The sequence below is a fragment of the Palaemon carinicauda genome, chromosome 8, assembly GCF_036898095.1.
Source record: "Palaemon carinicauda isolate YSFRI2023 chromosome 8, ASM3689809v2, whole genome shotgun sequence".
Lineage (NCBI taxonomy): Eukaryota > Metazoa > Arthropoda > Malacostraca > Decapoda > Palaemonidae > Palaemon > Palaemon carinicauda.
The window spans coordinates 156,866,743-156,885,220 of NC_090732.1; the positions used below are offsets into that span (position 1 = coordinate 156,866,743).

The window sequence follows — 18,478 nt, forward strand, 5'->3', positions numbered from 1 at the left end:
GATAGCTAAGTATCCCATATTTCATATAACAGTTATCTCAAATAACAATGAAATAATAAGTACCTGGTAAGGAAGTCGAATTGAACCGTTACTCTGTCTCTTTTTTAAGTTCGACTTCCTTACTGAGCGCAGCGTTCCTCTTGGAGGCTGAATCAACCCAAAGGTGCTAAAGTATACAGGGCTGCAACCCATACTAAAGGACCTCATCACAACCTTTAACCTCGGCGCTTCTCAAGAAAGAATTGACCACCCGCCAAATCAACAAGGATGTGGAAGGCTTCTTAGCCGACCGAACAACCCATAAAAAGTATTCAAGAGAAAGGTTAAAAAGTTATGGAATTATGGGAATGTAGTGGCTGAGCCCTCGCCTACTACTGCATTCGTTGCTACGAATGGACCCAGGGTGTAGCAGTACTCGTAAAGAGACTGGACATCTTTGAGATAGAATGATGCGAACACTGACTTGTTTCTCCAATAGGTTGCATCCATAACACTCTGCAGAGAACGGTTCTGTTTGAAGGCCACTGAAGTAGCCACAGCTCTCACTTCATGTGTCCTTACCTTCAGCAAAGCAAGGTCTTCTTCCTTCAGATGAGAATTTGCTTCTCTAATCAGAAGCCTGATGTAGTAAGAAACTGAGTTCTTAGACATTGGTAGAGAAGGCTTCTTGATAGCACACCATAAGGCTTCTGATTGTCCTCGTAATGGTTTTGACCTTCTTAAATAGTACTTAAGAGCTCTAACAGGGCAAAGTACTCTCTCTAGTTCGTTCCCCACCATGTTGGACAGGTTTGGGATCTCGAACGACTTAGGGCAAGGACGGGAAGGAAGCTCGTTTTAGCCAAAAAAAAACGAGCCGCAAGGAACATGTAGCCGTTTCAGATGTGAAACCTATGTTCCTGCTGAAGGCGTGGATCTCACTTACTCTTTTACCTGTTGCTAAGCACACGAGGAAAAGAGTTTCTAATGTGAGGTCCTTAAAAGAGGCTGATTGGAACGGTTCAAATCCTGATGACATTAGGAACCTTAGGACCACGTCTAGATTCCAGCCTGGAGTGGACAACCGACGTTCCTTTGAGGTCTCAAAAGACCTAAGGAGGTCCTGTAGATCTTTGTTGGAGGAAAGATCCAAGCCTCTGTGGCGGAAAACCGCTGCCAACATACTTCTGTAACCCTTGATCGTAGGAGCTGATAGGGATTTTACGTTCCTTAGATGTAACAGGAAGTCAGCAATCTGGGTTACAGTGGTACTGGTTGAGGAAAACTGCATTGGCCTTGCACCAGCTTCGGAAGACTTCCCATTAAGACTGATAGACTCTGAGAGTGGATGTCGTCCTTGCTCTGGCAATCGTTCTGGCTGCCTCCTTCGAAAAGCCTCCTTCGAAAAGCCTCTAGTTCTTGAGAGACTTTCGATAGTCTGAAGGCAGTCAGACGAAGAGCGTGGAGGTTTGGGTGTACCTTCTTTACGTGAGGTTGACGCAGAAGGTCCACTCTAGGAGGAAGAGTCCTGGGAAACGTCGACCAGCCATTGCAGTACCTCGGTGAACCCTTCTCTCGCGGGTCAGAGGGGAGCAACCAACGTCAACCGTGTCCCTTTGTGAGAGGCGAACTTCTGAAGTACCCTGTTGACAATCTTGAACGGCGGGAATGCATACAGGTTGAGATGGGACCAATCCGGCAGAAAGGCATCCACGCGAACTGCTGTTGGGTCTGGAATCGGAGAACAATACAAGAGGAGCTTCTTGGTCATCGAGGTAGCGAATAGAACTATGGTTGGCAGACCCCACAGGGCCCAAAGTCTGCTGCAAACATTCTTGTGAAGGGTCCACTCTGTGGGGAAGACCTGACCCTTACGGCTGAGGCGATCTGCCATGACATTCATATCGCCCTGAATGAGCCTCGTTACCAGCGTGAGCTTTCGATCTTTGACCAAATGAGGAGGTCCCTTGCGATCTTGAACAACTTCCTCGAATGAGTCCCTCTCTGCTTGGAGATGTAAGCCAAGGCTGTGGTGTAGTCGGAGTTCACCTCCACCACCTTGTAAGCTGGAGGGACTTGAAGTTTATCAAGGCCAGATGAACTGCCAACAACTCCTTGCAATAGATGTGAAGTGTCCTTTGCTCCTGATTCCATGTTCCCGAGCATTCCTGTCCGTCCAGTGTCGCACCCCAGCCCGTGTCCGATGCGTCCGAGAAGAGACGGTGGTCGGGGGTCTGAACAGCCAAAGGTAGACCTTCCTTGAGAAGAATGCTGTTCTTCCACCACGTTAGAGTAGACCTCATCTCTTCGGAAACAGGAACTGAGCCCGTCTCTAGCGTCATGTCCTTTATCCAGTGAGCAGCTAGATGATACTGAAGGGGGCGGAGGTGGAGTCTCCCTAACTCGATGAACAGGGTCAGCGATGAAAGTGTCCCTGTTAGACTCATCCCCTGCCTGACTAAGCATCGGTTCCTTCTCAGCATGCTCTGGATGCATTCTAGGGCTTGGAAGATCCTTGGGGCCGACGGACAAGTCCAAAAAGCTCGACTCTGAAGATCCATACCCAAGGAAACAATGGTCTGGGATGGAACGAGCTGAGACTCCTCAAAATTGACCAGGAGGCCCAGTTCCTTGGTCAGATCCATAGTCCATTTGAAAATCTCCAGACAGCGACGACTTGTGGGAGCTCTTAAAAGCCAGTCGTCTGACGGAGCCGGACACAAGATCATGATACTGCTGCACAGTCTGAAAACTGACAATCATGGGCAAGCGAGGAAGTACAGTGACAACCCGAATCTGTCTAGACTATCTGGGTCGTACAGACAACTCCTTAACGGGTTGCTGAGGTTGCCGCACTGCGTCACAACAAGTCCCTTCTGTTGGTTGTTGAACGTCTTCCCCGTGACACATTGACTCCGTAAACAAAAATCCTCTAACAAGGACTAAGCTTGGACTGCATGTCATGCAACACAGCTCAAGGTCTATGGGAGCAGGTGTGGTAACAGACGGGATTAGCGGCTGAAGTGAAACCATTACCTTCCCTGTAAGCATGTTATGCTTAAATAAAAGTCCATAAGAGGTTATGCAGCTAAAGGCTCCCTCCAAATGACAAAGTCCTCAAGGGAATATCCGAAGGAGGGAGAAAAGAACTTTCTCATCTACAGGGACCTTATCCTAGAAAAGCTAAGTTCTCTGAGTGAGGGTTCACTGGTGCAAAAGCAGCAGACTAGAAGGCAATGTTATGAAACTGCTTGACAGTCTAGTGAGTTGGCAACAACCCAAGATATGTTGAGAAGCATGCGGTAAGGTATGCAGAGCATGATGAATGCAGAGTATGCTGTATGCAGAGCATGCTGTATGTAGAGCATGTTGTATGCATAGCATGCTGAAAGCAGAGCATGCTGTATGCAGAGCATGTTGTATGCAGAGCATGCTGAATGCAGAGCATGCTGAATGCTGAGCATGTAGTAAGCAGAGCCTGCTGTAAGCAGAGCCTGCTGTAAGGAAAGCAGAGCGTGTGCATGGCGTTTAACATTTCTCAGAAATTCCATGACCAGTGCTAGAGTGCTTTATGCATGCTTGCATGGGATTTAAAAATCAACATAATGTTTACCTTACATTCATAACTCATGATTCATATTGTTGCCATGGTTAGAAAATGGAGGTAAGGTATGCTGAACAGCAGAGTCAGAACGAGCTGGAACAACAACAGTGGAAGGTGCAGAATCAGGGTGCACGGGTTGAGCTCGGTGCAGCAGCTGAGGAGACTGACTCACAGGTGGAAGAGGTTGTACCTCCACCGAGAGTTGCACCACCGGTGGAGCAGCCAGGGGAGGAGGAGGAAGAGTGGGGTAATCCTCCTGATCCCAAACCGAAGGTTGCCTTAAAGAAGGCTGAGGCTGAACAACACTGGGAACAGCGAACACAGAAAGAGGTTCAACATCGTACGCCTGGCAGATGGTGCTGCGACTGGGTGCAGCGAGTGCAGGCGGGTTGAGCACAGGCTGAAAGGGTGCAGGGGAGGTGCAACACTCTCAGCCCGACACTCACACAACAGGTCCGAAAGCTGTGCTTGCATGGACTGTAGTAGAGTCTACAACATCGTACGCCTGGCAGATGGTGCTGCGACTGGGTGCAGCGAGTGCAGGCGGGTTGAGCACAGGCTGAACGGGTGCAGGGGAGGTGCAACACTCTCAGCCCGACACTCACACAACAGGTCCGAAAGCTGTGCTTGCATGGACTGTAGTAGAGTCTACAACATCGTACGCCTGGCAGATGGTGCTGCGACTGGGTGCAGCGAGTGCAGGCGGGTGCAGCACAGGCTGAACGGGTGCAGCCGGTTGGTGCACCACCGGTGCAGGCGGGTGCAGCACAGGCTGAACGGGTGCAGGCGGTTGGTGCACCACCGGTGCAGGAGGAGGAGGAGGTGCAACACTCTCAGCACGACACTCACGCATCAGGTCCGAAAGCTGTGCTTGCATGGACTGTAGTAGAGTCCACAACATCGTACGCCTGGCAGGTGGTACTGCGATCAGGCGGAGCGAGCATAGGGGGGGGGAGTGTAGGCGCACTCTCAGCCCGACAAACTGATGACTGAGGAGAGACAGAGCTAACCCAATGACTGCATCCGGGTTGTTGAACTTTACTTCGTACGTCTGGCATAGGTCTGGACTTTACGTTTAAGAGGTCTTGAGACCTGAGACCAGCGTAACTCTGCCTTTATTTTCTCCTCTAAATCTCTTCTGCAGACGAGCAAAATAAGGGCTCAATCGTCTGCGGGTGGGAGTGACGGTCTCGGTAAGACACGCCCACAACCACCGAGGATACTTCTGTGCGCCGATCAAGGCCTGCCGAACCCTTATGCCCTTCGACATTGCTTCTCCCCTGGGCTTGGGAGCTTGCAAGAGGTCCCGGACTGGGAGGACGACTGGCGCGCACAAAAGTACCCTCACGCATAACACTGACATACTTTGCACTAATCACTTATCACTTTGATTTCTGTTTGCACTTATTTCACTGAACTCGAAACTTTAAGTGGTTTGTACCTGAAACACGCAATTCTATCCTTCTCAAAAGTTAGTAATTGCGAAAACAGAATTACAATGTAACAGAAAAATCTAATGAAAGAAAATTCAGTGGCTGGAAAGAGACTAAACACTAGATCACTCTAGAAACGTTTAGTTTCTTCCCCTAAAGAGACTAGGGATAAGAGCAAAACGATAACGACGTTACTCGTACGCCTGGCAGGCTTGAGGGAAACGTTTATCCTCTTTCTCCCTCCGTCTCTATCTCTCTCTCTCTCTCTCTCTCTCTCTCTTGACTTAGAACCTGAGAGAAGAGCCCAATCATATATATCGTTAAAACATATTATTGTTAAAGGAAAAAACTGAAATATTTCCCAAAAAGAAAAGTTCCTTATTAGGATCAAAACCATTAAGTTAAGAAAGAATGAACAAAACGCTAGAAACGGTTACTCTTTACTGCAATGTGAAACCGTGAACATTCTTTCTCTATCGTAACGATAGAGTGCAAGTTGAAACGTTCTGAACGTCAACAACTGCCGAGACAAACAAAACGTTAGTTCAACTTTGAAAAAATACGAGACTATCAAAGAAATTCTTTCAAAGACCTTAAAATAGCATAATATGTTAACAGGTAAAACCGAAATGACGGGCTCACGATAATTAACTTCGGTACCAAGAAAAGACCGCCTACTATTAGGAAGGTCGAATATAAACAAATATAAAAATTAATTTTAATAAGTTTATAATAAAAGGAAGTTAATCGAAGAGGCCTATAAGAGGCGGAGAGATATAAAATAAATCTATAACTTTTGTTAAGCAAAATTAAGAAAGAGAGTCTATACTCTCTTAGACACCAACACTTCCGTCTAAGGGAAGGGTCGGCCATTGAAAGGTGAACGAGAGTTCATACTCTCTTCGTCACCATAATTAATCAAATTAATTCCAAAAGCTAACTAAGCTAATATAGAAGTTTCCAGTAAAGCGACAGCCGAAATCAAAGAGAAATACTTCACCAAAGTCGTGAAAATACTCCAAGAACATAAGCGTATCCCAGAACGTCTTGTCAGAAGCACGACAGAGGAATAATTGAGGAGGTGTCAACAAGAAGTACTTGAGTACCTGGCCACAGGTGGCGCTGGTAAGAACACCCCCTTCTAGTATTGTGATAGCTGGCGTATCCCTCCATAGAATTCTGTCGGGCAACAGAGTTGACAGCTACATGATTATCGGGTAAGTTTAATATTGAAAAACCAATAATTAAAATTGCAAGGAATTTTTTATGTTAACTTACTTTCACAATAAGACCTGCATTGTAAAGCATGAAAAAAAGAACCTTATAAATACCTCAATAGAATCCAAGTTAAGATGAGTGATAAACCGTAATCGCTTCTGCAAGGCTGGACGCAGGCCTCGAATAATGCCTTCAACATCGGTTTTGATAGAGTCCCCAGTAAACATGTATTTAATATGATACAGTACATCACAAATTGGATCCATATACTTCAGTTCTTTTACACTGTGATCAACCTAGGAGAAAGATAAACACTTAAAAGCCCAAACCTAATATTTAAGAGCTACAGTAATGACAATACGTACTGTAAAATATTAAAAATTGTTGTTATAAAATTCAAATATTTCAAAATCTAAGTAAATCTTACATAACTGCTATCAAGCTGGTATCAAATTATTTAATCTAGACCCAATAATCACATTACAGGTGCTTAGGTTAAAACGTTAAGTAAAATACTTCATTGAGAAAAAAATACAAAATAGAAGCTTAATTCTGGTAAGGGAATTTTTTAAATTGTCTGTACTGTATATCTCTGAAAGTAATGATTTAACTATAAAATAGAGATGAGATGGTTCATTGTACATTTGCCAGTAGAGATTTTCAGCACACTAAAGTTTAATAAACAAGAACAAGTTATAACTTATATGTGTTCAGGAAACAGAAATACAATGCATTCTCACACAGGATTTTAAAACCTCAAGGCTGTTATCAATATGGCTCTATAACTTTGTCAATAGAAATAATGAAATACCTGAGCTGGTACTAAATATAACACCAGGAGAACTAAAGGAGGCATTAAAAGGGATTTTGATGTAGGAAAAATCTATTTTTGGGTGAGATAGCCATGTTGTTCTGATGGAAGTTCCTTCAGGCAACTTTCTACAGTATAATATTTCTGCGATTTACATTACAAGAGAATTACCGTCAGGAATCACGGGGTTTCCATCCACGGAAACGACTATCCGAAGACAATGTGTATAATCAGGGACGTATCCTAAGATAACCATAGATATCTGCACCCCAAACAGACCTTACCCAGTTTAATCCACTACGGGGTAGGATAAGTAGGGAGCTGTTACACACCCTATCACCTTCCAGTGCTCCTATATAATCCCGCTTCCTATTCCACGTCGCAGCTGAGCTACTGTGAAATAGCAGCCTCCAACGAGCAGAAGGGTGGGGAAAAGTAGGATGTAACGGGTGGGCCATCAGGACGACATGGCTATCTCACCCAAAAATAGATTTTTCCTACGTCAAAATCCCTCTTTTTGGGCTCGAGCCACGTCGTCCTGATGGAAGTGTACCAGAGAATTATTTATACTCTGGTGTGAGGCTTCACCATGGGAAAAACCTGCCATTAATGGGTGCTCACCACTTACATGATGAAGTATAATCATAAATTTCTACCTTAAAAAAGAACAAAAAATTATCTTGATTTGGTAAATATGATAGTGCTTTAAGGGGAAAGATCTGTGACCCGCTATCCACCATCCCTTAGGTGAAGAACACTCCCTTTAACAGTTGTGAAGAACACGTTACCAATATCATAAGCGTAGTGAGTAATCAGTAAAGAACAAATACTCATCTTTAAAAAGATTCTTAATGTGCAGTGTTGGTAGAAATTCATCATAGTATTCCTCTTCCTCTTATGTCGATTGTATACGTTAGGGTTTCGGTGATATAGGTAACCGAGATTTCGCCCCGTGCTAGGCTACCTAGCCTAGACGCAGTATACTTTCATACATTATCCCCGTTTACCATCGTGTATCGTTTTATAAATTCAACAGGAGATAATATATCTCCTAGAATTAATTATATAACTCGATACTCGTCTCCTGTGGAGATTTAAGGGTAATCCCTCCTTCCCTCTGAGTGTCGCCATAGGCGACAACCCTATCTTGGTCTCGCCATAGAGTAATACACTCCGGCTTGACTAGGCTAGTGTTTCCTGTCTACCACCCTTGCCGGCGAGTATCCTGGCTTGGGTTTTCGACAGAACCTCAGAGTATTCAGTCTTTATGCTGACAGCTGAGCTGCAGGATGAGTAGTCATCCCCCTGCCGGCTTAGAGTTGCCGGTGTAGGAGGTTTAGCCTCCCTAAGCTGCACCTTGAGTGGTAGTATATTGCCGCCACCTTTTCCCCTGCGGTCTAGAAGACAAGTCTTGTTTTGGCAGACCCTAGGCTGAAGAATAGATATTGTTCTGACGCCTAGGATGGTGCCGATACTGAAATGAAGATTCACTCCTGTTTGGAAAAGGAGGCAATCCTGCCGCCTTCTCCTAACACTTTTGGCAGACCCTAGGTTGAAGAATAGATATTCTTCTGCCGCCTAGGATGGCGGCGATATTGAAACGAAGTTTCACCCTTGTTTGGAAATGGCGGAAGCCCTCTCCTAACACTACATACAAGACCCTTTCTCTGTCCTTTAACGATAGCCTAGCTATCGAAATTCTATGGCCGTCGTCCTACATTCTCCCGGCTTGGCGGGTAGCTTGTAGTGTCAGCTGGGTTCCTACTTAGGCGGCTTGATAGCCGCTCCGACTTTCCCCTCCGGATGCAAGGCTCCGGGAAAGGTTGTACCGGCTGCAGGTGGGATAGCCCTTTGTCTTTGAGTGTTCTTCAGTCCTCCCTTGGACTGCCTTCCACATCCCTGAATCCGGCGGTGCAGGCAACAGAGTTTGTGGCTGGGTGGAAGCTTGAATGATTCATTCTTCCCTTCCATTTGAACCCTCATTTGGGAAGAAGGCAGTAAGGTTATATACCTACACCTTTATTTACTGTACATACATTAATAAGGCAGCCCTTCATTCCATGCTTTCTCGCTTTCTGTCGGCTAGTGCCGCATGCCGCCGGCTGGACCTGTGCCTCCAGGTACTAACCAAACCGGTAGTATGCCAGTTGGACCGGTGCCGCCAGGTATTCTGGATCGGTGCCGCCTGATACTAATCCAGCCGGCTACATGCCGGTTGAACTGGTGCCGCCAGGTGCTAGCCTAGCCATCAACATGCCGGCTGAACTACAGTATATGATTATACAGTAGCCAGTATATTTGCAGTATAGTACAGTATACTGCAGACAGAAAACTATAGTATAAATTATACAGTAGTTTATTTTTCCAACATACCCTGTGTGTCCTTTCACAGTCTATTGTTGAGACCTATGCTATATTGAAAGGAAGTATTCCTTCAATAGTAATCAGTCTTATAACTTACCCCACAATATTAAAACCTTTAGAGAAAGGTTAGTGTTAGTATACACTTATTCTATCCCCAGAGGTTAGAACCCTTTTCTTTTGAGTTTTCTTAATAAGAAAATTCTAACATTAATATTGGGAGAGATCACAGCAATTGGCTGGATAGGAGACACAAGTATGTGTCTTTCCTATTTCCTTTCTAGCTTACTATCCTAAGCTATAATGGTTCAAATATTAATATTTTGCATAACCTGTTTATCAAAAGTGATAAACAACCACATATTCATTTATTTTAACTTTCTTTACAAGAGGAACCCAAAATGAAGTGTGAGGTGATCTTCTGTAACCACAGGAGTAGGAACTTCTGTGGTCACAAGATGTGTAGGTCTCATGCCGCCTGCACCATTACCACCAAAACCCTGCGGTACTGGGACCCCCAGAACTGCAAAGTCTTCTTGGCCATGGTGGCCGAAGGTTTCGACGACCCCAAGTCAACGGAGTCGAGGGATGCAGCATGAGAAAAGCTGCGCAAGTGGGTACGAGGGTTCCAAAAGAACTCTCCGGGACCGTACCTACCTAATGAAAGAATGCGTAACTTGCTGTTCCCTAAAGCAGGTAGTGAAGCAGTCGTGCCCCCAACACGACCTGGACCTCCCTGCGTCCAGATTGCCATCGAGACGGACGTCAGTGAGGCGTTGCAAGGCATGGACATCCACCAGGAGGAAAGGATGTCTGAAGTGTCTTCGGACACTGAGAAGGATCTCCTTAGGAAGGATCCCGAGGAGGAGTCTACTCTGCCTCCCGAAGAAGAAGATGAAGCTGAGTTGGAATCCCTTCCGCCTGTGCCGGCACTGGAGCTGACACCTTCTACGTCTTCTGCTCTGACCCCTCCATTGGACAACATGAGCCAGGCAGTTTTGGCTCATATCACGGCGCTGATGGAGAACATTCGCAAGCAAGGCGAAGAAAGGGAAGCGAAGCTTGAAAAAGAGCTCCGTGAAGCACGGATCACCGCCTCCTAAGGGTCTTACAAGTGACTTAAAGTCCAAGACCTCCCACCCTGCTCTGAGACGAATCCCTGGAGACACGCGGAGTATATGCCGATTACCAACGGCAAGCTCTACATCTCTGAGAAGATGGGAGCTGTCCCCTTAGACGACCCTCCAGTTCTGGCCAAGCTTCAATGCTTACCCTGATTGCTTTATTCGACTGAAGCATGAGCCAGCGCCAAAAGAGAAGACGGAACCGAAGGAGGTCATGGTTTTTTACCACGATAAGGCACAGGCTCTCTTTTCGAGCAGCCTGAAGAAGGCGGGCTATTCAAACTCGAAAGTGTACGCCTTGAGCAAGAAACACCCTACCTTTCTTGCTCCTGCTTCAATAGCCTTCCCCTTTACGTCGAAGGCATTTAAAGCTGTTGCCAAGGCAGTGGAGGCAGGCAAACCATACCCTGCACTAGAGGAGTGTAGACTCTTGTTGTTAGCCTTGCCCATGGAAGAGAAGGGATGGAAGGAAGTTCACCTAACCTTCTCCATAGGGAAACTGGATTCAGATATCTCGGGACGACAGTTCAGCGAAAATCTCCCTAAACTATCTGACTTTCTCTTGCGCAGGGAACAAGAGACGAAGGAAAGACTTGCTGCATCCTTATCCCTACAGAACTGCATAGAGATGTGAGCAGGCCAAAAAAGCACCCCAGACATGCTAATGGTCCTGGCCAAAATGCATGTGGCCACCCTAGTGAAGGACCTGTACGCTTTCATGAAGGCTAGGAGAGCCTGTTGAGAGTTCGTGTTTGCTGCAGCAACAGTGAATTACGAACCCAGGAAGCCTGATATCTTCCAACATCTGGGGTAAAGACCTCTTCCCGAATGAAGTGGTCAAAGAGGTAGTAGAGAAAGCCAACATGCAGAATAGGAACCTTCTCCAGAAGTGGGGCATCTTGTCAAAGAGGAAGCCTTCCCCCGATGCGGGTCCCCAACCTAAAAGGAAGATGAAGAAGCCTAGACTTCCTTCTCGGCCTGCCTAGCAACATCCTACAGTCACCATGACCGCAGTGCCCCCAAGTGGTTGCTCAACCAAAGACCACCTTCCAAGTGGTGCCTCAACAGGTGGTTGCCCAGTCACCAACATTCAACCCTGGGTTTAAAGACAAACCGTTACCTTTCGGCCGAAAGGTAAAGATTCCAGACGGGGTTCCTCAAGACATCCCTCCGGAGGTGAACCCTCCGGACAACCGAAGCAATAAGATGCTTCAGGTAGGAGGGAGGCTCCAATACTTTCGGGATCGTTGGACCTTCGATCCTTGGGCTCACAGCCTAATCAAGAAGGGACTAGGATGGAAATGGAACAAGTCTCCACCATCATTTCCTCAATTCTTCCAACACTTCACCCTCATTCTGGAAGAATATACGCGAGAACTCTTGAGCAAACAGGTGATAAGGAGGGCAAAGTCCATCAAATTCCAGGGAAGGCTGTTTTGTGTTCCCAAGAAGGACTCAGACAAACGCAGAGTCATTCTGGACTTGTCGCCACTCAACAAGTTCATAGAGAACAGCAAGTTCAGGATGTTAACCCTTCAACACATAAGGACCCTGTGCCAAAAGGGGCGTACAAAGTCTCAATAGACCTGGCAGATGCTTACTGGCACCTCCCAGTCAGCCGCCCCCTCTCCTCCTACCTAGGATTCAAGTTACAGAAGAAAAAGTATGTCTTCAGAGCCATTCCCTTTGGACTAAACATAGTCCCAAGGAACTTCACGAAACTTGCAGACGCAGTTGTTCAATAACTACGCCTAGAAGGTGTTCAGGTAGCAGCGTACCTGGACGACTGGCTGGTGTGGGCAGCATCCAAGACGGCTTGTCTGCAAGCATCCAAGAAAGTGATACAGTTCCTGGAACATCTGGGATTCAAGATCAACTTCAAGAAGTCTTGACTCTCTCCAGCTCAAGAGTTTCAATGGCAGGGAATCCATTGGAACTTGATGTCACGCCGCCTCTCCATTCCCTTACTACGATCACTTCTCAAGCCGTGGTTGAAGGCCAAGAGCCTAACGAGGACCGTGCCCTTGCTACCACCTCCACCATCTGTGATCATCCACACGGATGCCTCGACGGAAGGATGGGGAGGTCACCCATCAAAGGAAAGTCCAAGGGACTTGGTCATCTCTGTTCAAGACCTTTCACATCAATATTTTGGAGGCCATGGCAGTCCTCTTGATGTTGAAAAAAACTCTCCCCTCGCAGATCAGTCCACATCAGGCTGATCTTGGACAGCGAAGTGATAGTGAGATGTCTGAACCGACAAGGCTCGAAATCACCCCACATCAACCATGTGATATTAGCCATCTTTCGATTAGCGAAAAAGAAGAGATGGCACTTATCAGCAGTTCACCTACAAAGGTTCTGCAATGTGACAGCAGACGCTCTATCCAGGCTAAAGCCGATAGAGTCAGAATGGTCCCTAGATGCAGACTCATTCTCCTTCATCTTGGAACAAGTCCCGGAACTGCAGATCGACCTCTTCGCGACGAGCGACAACAAGAAACTACCTCGATATGTAGCCACAAGGACCCTCTGGCGGAGGGGACGCCATGTCCCTCGATTGGAACGAATGGACCCGGATTTACCTGTTCCCTCCAACCAATCTCCTACTGAAGGTCCTCAACATGCTGAGATCCTTCAAGGGAACGGTGGCTCTAGTGGCCCCCAAGTGGCCTGGTGATGGAACTGAAGCTGAGGCTGGTCCCTCTACAGAACCCAGCTCTATCTCAACTGGTTCAGAAGTCGACTGTCTTCGCTTCATCACAGAGAACCAAAAACCTTCATCTCATGATTTTCATGCTTTAGCGGTTAAGAAAAGATTTGCGATCTCAAAAGGCAGCATAGACTTCTTAGAAGAATAAAAGTCAAAGTCATCCAGAAGACAATATGAATCGTCTTGGAAAAAGTGGGTTGCTTTCGTTAAAGCAAAAAGACCGAAAGAAATCTCAATAGACTTCTGTCTGTCCTTCTTTATCCACCTTTATGGACAAGGCCTGGCTGCCAACATGATAACTATGTGTAAGTCAGCCCTGACTAGACCTCTTCTATGCGCCTTCCAAGTGGACCTTCTTTTAATGCGTCTGTAAAGAGCAACAAATCCAAGGGAGGAGAGAGAAAGATCTACTCCTCTGAGGAGGTTGGTGTCTAACCCCCACCACCTCAGGTCTCTTTTCTGCTCGGGCCCCACTGGTACTAGGGTACTCGGTGGGTCTCTGTGCTGAGACCAGGTCATCAGCTGTCATTATAAAGACCGTATGTGGAGACAGACGTGGGGCCCTAATTTCTCGAGAATTTTAGATGCCCTAGCAATATGCCTCTCAGGCAAAAGCTCTAGGCTATCCATTTGTCTCTTTATCCGATCCTCGGATGGTACTCGATCCCCTGATGGAAAGACCTTGCTTAGTGTGGTCTTGACCAAAGGTAGAACAGTCTGAGGATGGTAAGTCTGTGAAGGGGAAGCTACCTACCATGCCTCTTCGCAAGGGAGAGCATTGGCTAGGCGAAGGCTGGTAAAGTGCGCTGGCTTCTGCACCTATTCCAGTTTGTCCTACTGGGAGCGTGTGCTTGGGAGGTATGAGGTGAAAAAGCGAGTCTTTCTCAGTTCTTACAGGTAACTCCTACCTGTGTGCGCTTGCGAAGTGTGTCCGCAATCGCAGGGTGAAAACAGGTAAAGTGCCCTCCTTCCAGTTTGCCCAACTGGGAGCATACTCTCACAAGGTGAGAGCTGGAACTGCGCACTGGCAACAGATCTACCTGTGCATGCCTTTCTTAGTTCGCCTGGTTACTGTGACGTAGAACTCACATTTACTTTGGACAATGCTCCTTGTGAGTGTGTCGGTCTTGATAGAAAGACTTGCCCGAGAGAGCACTATGTCTAGCAGAAGAGAGGCGTGCCTCTTAGTTAAGCAGATGAGCTCGCCTGCTAACATTGCTCAGTGAATGGGTATGCAACACCGCACAAAATTTCCTTGCAAAAATAAAGTCTGTGTTCATGCCTGAGTAGGATGACCCAGGCTATTTTTGTACAACCTGTCTCCCATAGCAGCCTGGTGGGTAGTGTATGTGCTCCTACAGGAGGAGGCATTCGTCCATGAAAGGCTATTTAAGACTGCGGGAGAGAGGTTGTACCAGCATCTTATCCGTGAGGAAAAATTTTTACCCCGCCTATCATCAGAAAATGGGAAGGGCTCTGGACTATCTAGTCAACTAATTACCTAGTAAGGTGGTCAACAATACCCCGGCATTGTGACTGCTGTGCCCCCCAGGGGTAGCAAGTTCCATTGAGTGGAACAAGCGACCTTAACTCTCAAGCGAAAAGTCAATTCTCCTCGGTTTCCGACTGAGAGGCCTAGAGATTGTGTAGCAAGTAACATCTCAAATTGATGTCAAGACATGCAACCAGTTGCATGCACCTGCTAAGAAGAAGGGGGTAGAATCTTCTCCTCCAACTGCCACCAATCCAGTGGGAGTTTGCCGAGTATGTAAGTTACTGATCGGTAAACCAGAGTAACCAGTATTCCATAAAGGAAGATGTTATTACAGCAAATCTCCTTAGTGACTGGTTTCGGGCAAGAGACCGATTGGTAATGACTGATTGCACACAACTATCCCCGAAAAGTAAGAATGAAACGTATCTTTAATCTATTGTTGGACAGGTAATGTAAGTGTAAGTCCATTTACAGACCAGTAACACATACCGGGGAGGAGAACAATGATACAGGCATACCCCGAATTATAGTTGTGTCCGGAATCTGTTGAAGAACGTTGATAAACTCGACACAAGAGACCTCCTTCCTATGATCAACAAAAATGTTTGTATTTCTTTGTCTCTGATCAGCAAAAGCTGGCATAAGTTTCGAATGTTCCCATCCACTATAGAGATTCGCTTATGTGAAGTTTTTGGTCTCAGTATTTTTTAAAAACTAAGACCTCCGATCAGAAATTTAAGAAGGAACTGCCTGGGATGAAGGCAGATCGCATACACAGTATGTCTGGTTATGGAAAGGTAGAAGAGGAATGCATAACCTGGTTTTTCGTAAGGAATAAAGCCATCAACACTAATGATTTATTAGATATGAGTCCTAATTTTAATATGGCCTATAGTCCTTGTCGGCAGAAAGATCAGTTGCTCGCCTATGCACATGTCCAGTTGCGGACACGTGTAAATTCATTGCCTTGGGTAATCGTGTGACGAGTCTGAGCCCGCTTGCGGAAATAATGTACTGTACTGTATGTGCGACGAATCGCAACATTATTGCCCAAAGAATTTGATCGTTGACTAGCTGTAGCTTTTCTAAGTTGTGAATGCATGTGCCCACAAAACAAAACATACTGTACAGCTAATGAAGCAATCACACCTCCGTCGGTTTGCCTGCCCACCTTGTGGGCGGGGCTTGCTAACATTCACAAACCTAATGAGAAGCTGACAAAGTTTATCTGGCTGCCTTGTGGGCGGGGATTGTTAACGTTCGTAAATGTAATAAGAAACTGAAAAAGTTTGTCTGGCCGCCTTATGTATGGGGGTTGCTATCGTTCGTAAACATAGTGAGAAGCTGCCAATGTTTGTCTGGCCGTCTTGTGGGGGGGGGGGCACTTGCTATTGCACGTAAACATAAGCAGGAGCTATTACTGTTCCCTTGGGACTAAAGGCTTGAGATAATAACCTTGTAAGAGTATATCTCACAAGCCCGTTATGCGAGTGCTCCGAAGAGCTCTCCATTCTGTTGGGAAACAAGGCGATTATCTTTCACGAGGCTCGGCGTCTAACAAGAATTTATTGTGCCCAGGGACACAATGACTGGATGTGGCTGACTCAAGTAATGGGTAATAAACCGTATTTGTGGTAATAAACCGTATTTGTGGTAATAATCCTGAGGTTTTATCTTAGCAAGAGCACATACGCCACAGAAGGAGCTCGTTTCAGCCTTTTATGGAGTTTTAACGAATGCTTGTAGTTATGTAAAACTTATCAGGGATGAAAGTTTCACACGCAGAAGCATAGTCTCGCATGTAAGGGTGATAACCCAGAATGCAAAATACACATACACTAGGGAGATTCGTGTTGCCAGCAAACACTTTCTGACTAGCCAGTGTTGGCGAGAATCAGCAAAGGCTCTCCTCGCAAGTCGAACCCTTTCTCACCGGTCAGCGCTAGCCAGAATCAGCGAAGGCTCTCCTCGCTGGCCAGTGCTGGCGAGAATCAGTGATAACTCTTATTCGCGCTCGTGAGGAGAGCATTGAATCTTACCTTTACGGCTAGACCCAGTAAGTGTGCGCTACTTGCTACTGAAGTAGAGCTTACTTGTGGTAACAGTATAATTAGTTAATATTCACTAGATATTTTTATGTAACCTGGCAGATAAGTGTTTCTGGTAATTCAGAAAATTATTTAAACTAGTTATTACATAAATTGAACTGATCTGATGTTTGATTTCATTTAGATTAGAAATTGTCTGTTGTTATTTTGGTATACTTTAGTATCAGAATTTTCCATAAAGACTGAAATAGTGACTGCAGATATTTTATGATAATGATTTCACACATATGTATATCAATTTTTAAACGGTTATCATTCTTTCCTGTATAACCTGATAATGCGTACTGTTTTGCAGGTATGCCTAGGAGAAAAATATCTTTTTCACTATAACTTATTTATTTTTCATCCTACCAGAAACCTTATTCAATAATCTATTTCTATTTTTAATTAGGAATATTTCTTCATTTCAGCATATTTTCTGTAATTTAAACAGTTTATCACATAAACACAAAAATATGAAAATCAGCCACCATTTTCCAATATGGCAGCCAAAGCACAGCTTCAATATATAAGGACTTTTAATATTTAATCAGTGCAGGTCAATATACAACTGAGCCAAATTTGAACTTCCTGCAATTTAGTAGGGTCGATTTAGCTAAAATTCCTTGACTAACAAGACTGCACAATGTTTGAGTTTGTGTGTGTGTTGCGCATCAGCCGATTACATTGATGGTGATGAACCAATACAATACAAATGGCAGCTGACACCCTACTCTGGTCCAAGCAACAGCAAATAAAATAATTCAGTAAACTATCCATCTACATTTTATTTAACTCTATCAAAAGCCTTCATTTAGTAGATAAATACACAGATTTTCGTATAAAATTTGGTAAAATTATAAAATAACCTTCTGTACGTTTATTTAAAGCTAAAACACTATGGTAGTATACAAACATATCACGCTCATACAACTACAGTGGAACCTCTACATCCGAACGTATCTACATCCGAATTTTCCAACATCCGAAGTAAAATTTGAGCAAATTTTTGACTCTACACCCGAATTTTATTTCGACACACGAAGTAAGCAATTTTCGTCGTACCGGTTGTATCCGAATTTTTCGACACGCGAAGTACAATTCGAACACGTTCCGACTGTACACCCGAATGTTTTTTTCGACACCCAAAGTAAACAATACTCGTACGCGTAGTCGGTGCTCATAGCGCCTGAAGTGTTTTTTATTTCCGCCGATAGAAGGCAGCACATCGACCTCGGAGGGACGCTCAATTAGCGCGGCTTGGGTCAGTCCTCTGTTCTCGTCGGCTTCTTGCGGTTGTGCTCTGTGCGTTCTGATATTAACTGTGATTTAATCGTGATTTAATCGTGATTTTTTACGTGCATCCATTAACGATAATTTACGTAAAGTATGGGTCCCAAGAGGCTTAGTTTTGCCAGTGGTAGTGGTAGTGGTGAGAAAAGGAAGAAGGAAATGCTTTCTATAGAAATTAAGCAGGAAATTATTGAAAAACATAAGCGTGGCATCCGCGTGAGTGAACTTGCTAAACAGTATGGCCGTAATATGTCGACGATCTCGACAATCCTTAAACAGAAGGAAGCTATTAAAGCAGTGAAACCTTCTAAGGGGATCACTATAATTTCCAAACGCCGTACCCCTATCATAGAAGAGATG

At 45.3% G+C, this 18,478-nt stretch overlaps 1 protein-coding gene across 1 annotated transcript in view; it reads right to left on the reverse strand.

Annotated features, from left to right (window-relative positions):
• LOC137646049 (mediator of RNA polymerase II transcription subunit 23-like) overlaps window positions 1-18,478 on the reverse strand; it is a 714,542-nt gene that overhangs the window by 10,914 nt on the left and 685,150 nt on the right. The window contains exon 27 of the mRNA XM_068379200.1: window positions 6,348-6,530. Coding sequence (XP_068235301.1) covers window positions 6,348-6,530 — 183 coding nt within the window. The remainder of the gene's footprint in view (window positions 1-6,347; window positions 6,531-18,478) is intronic.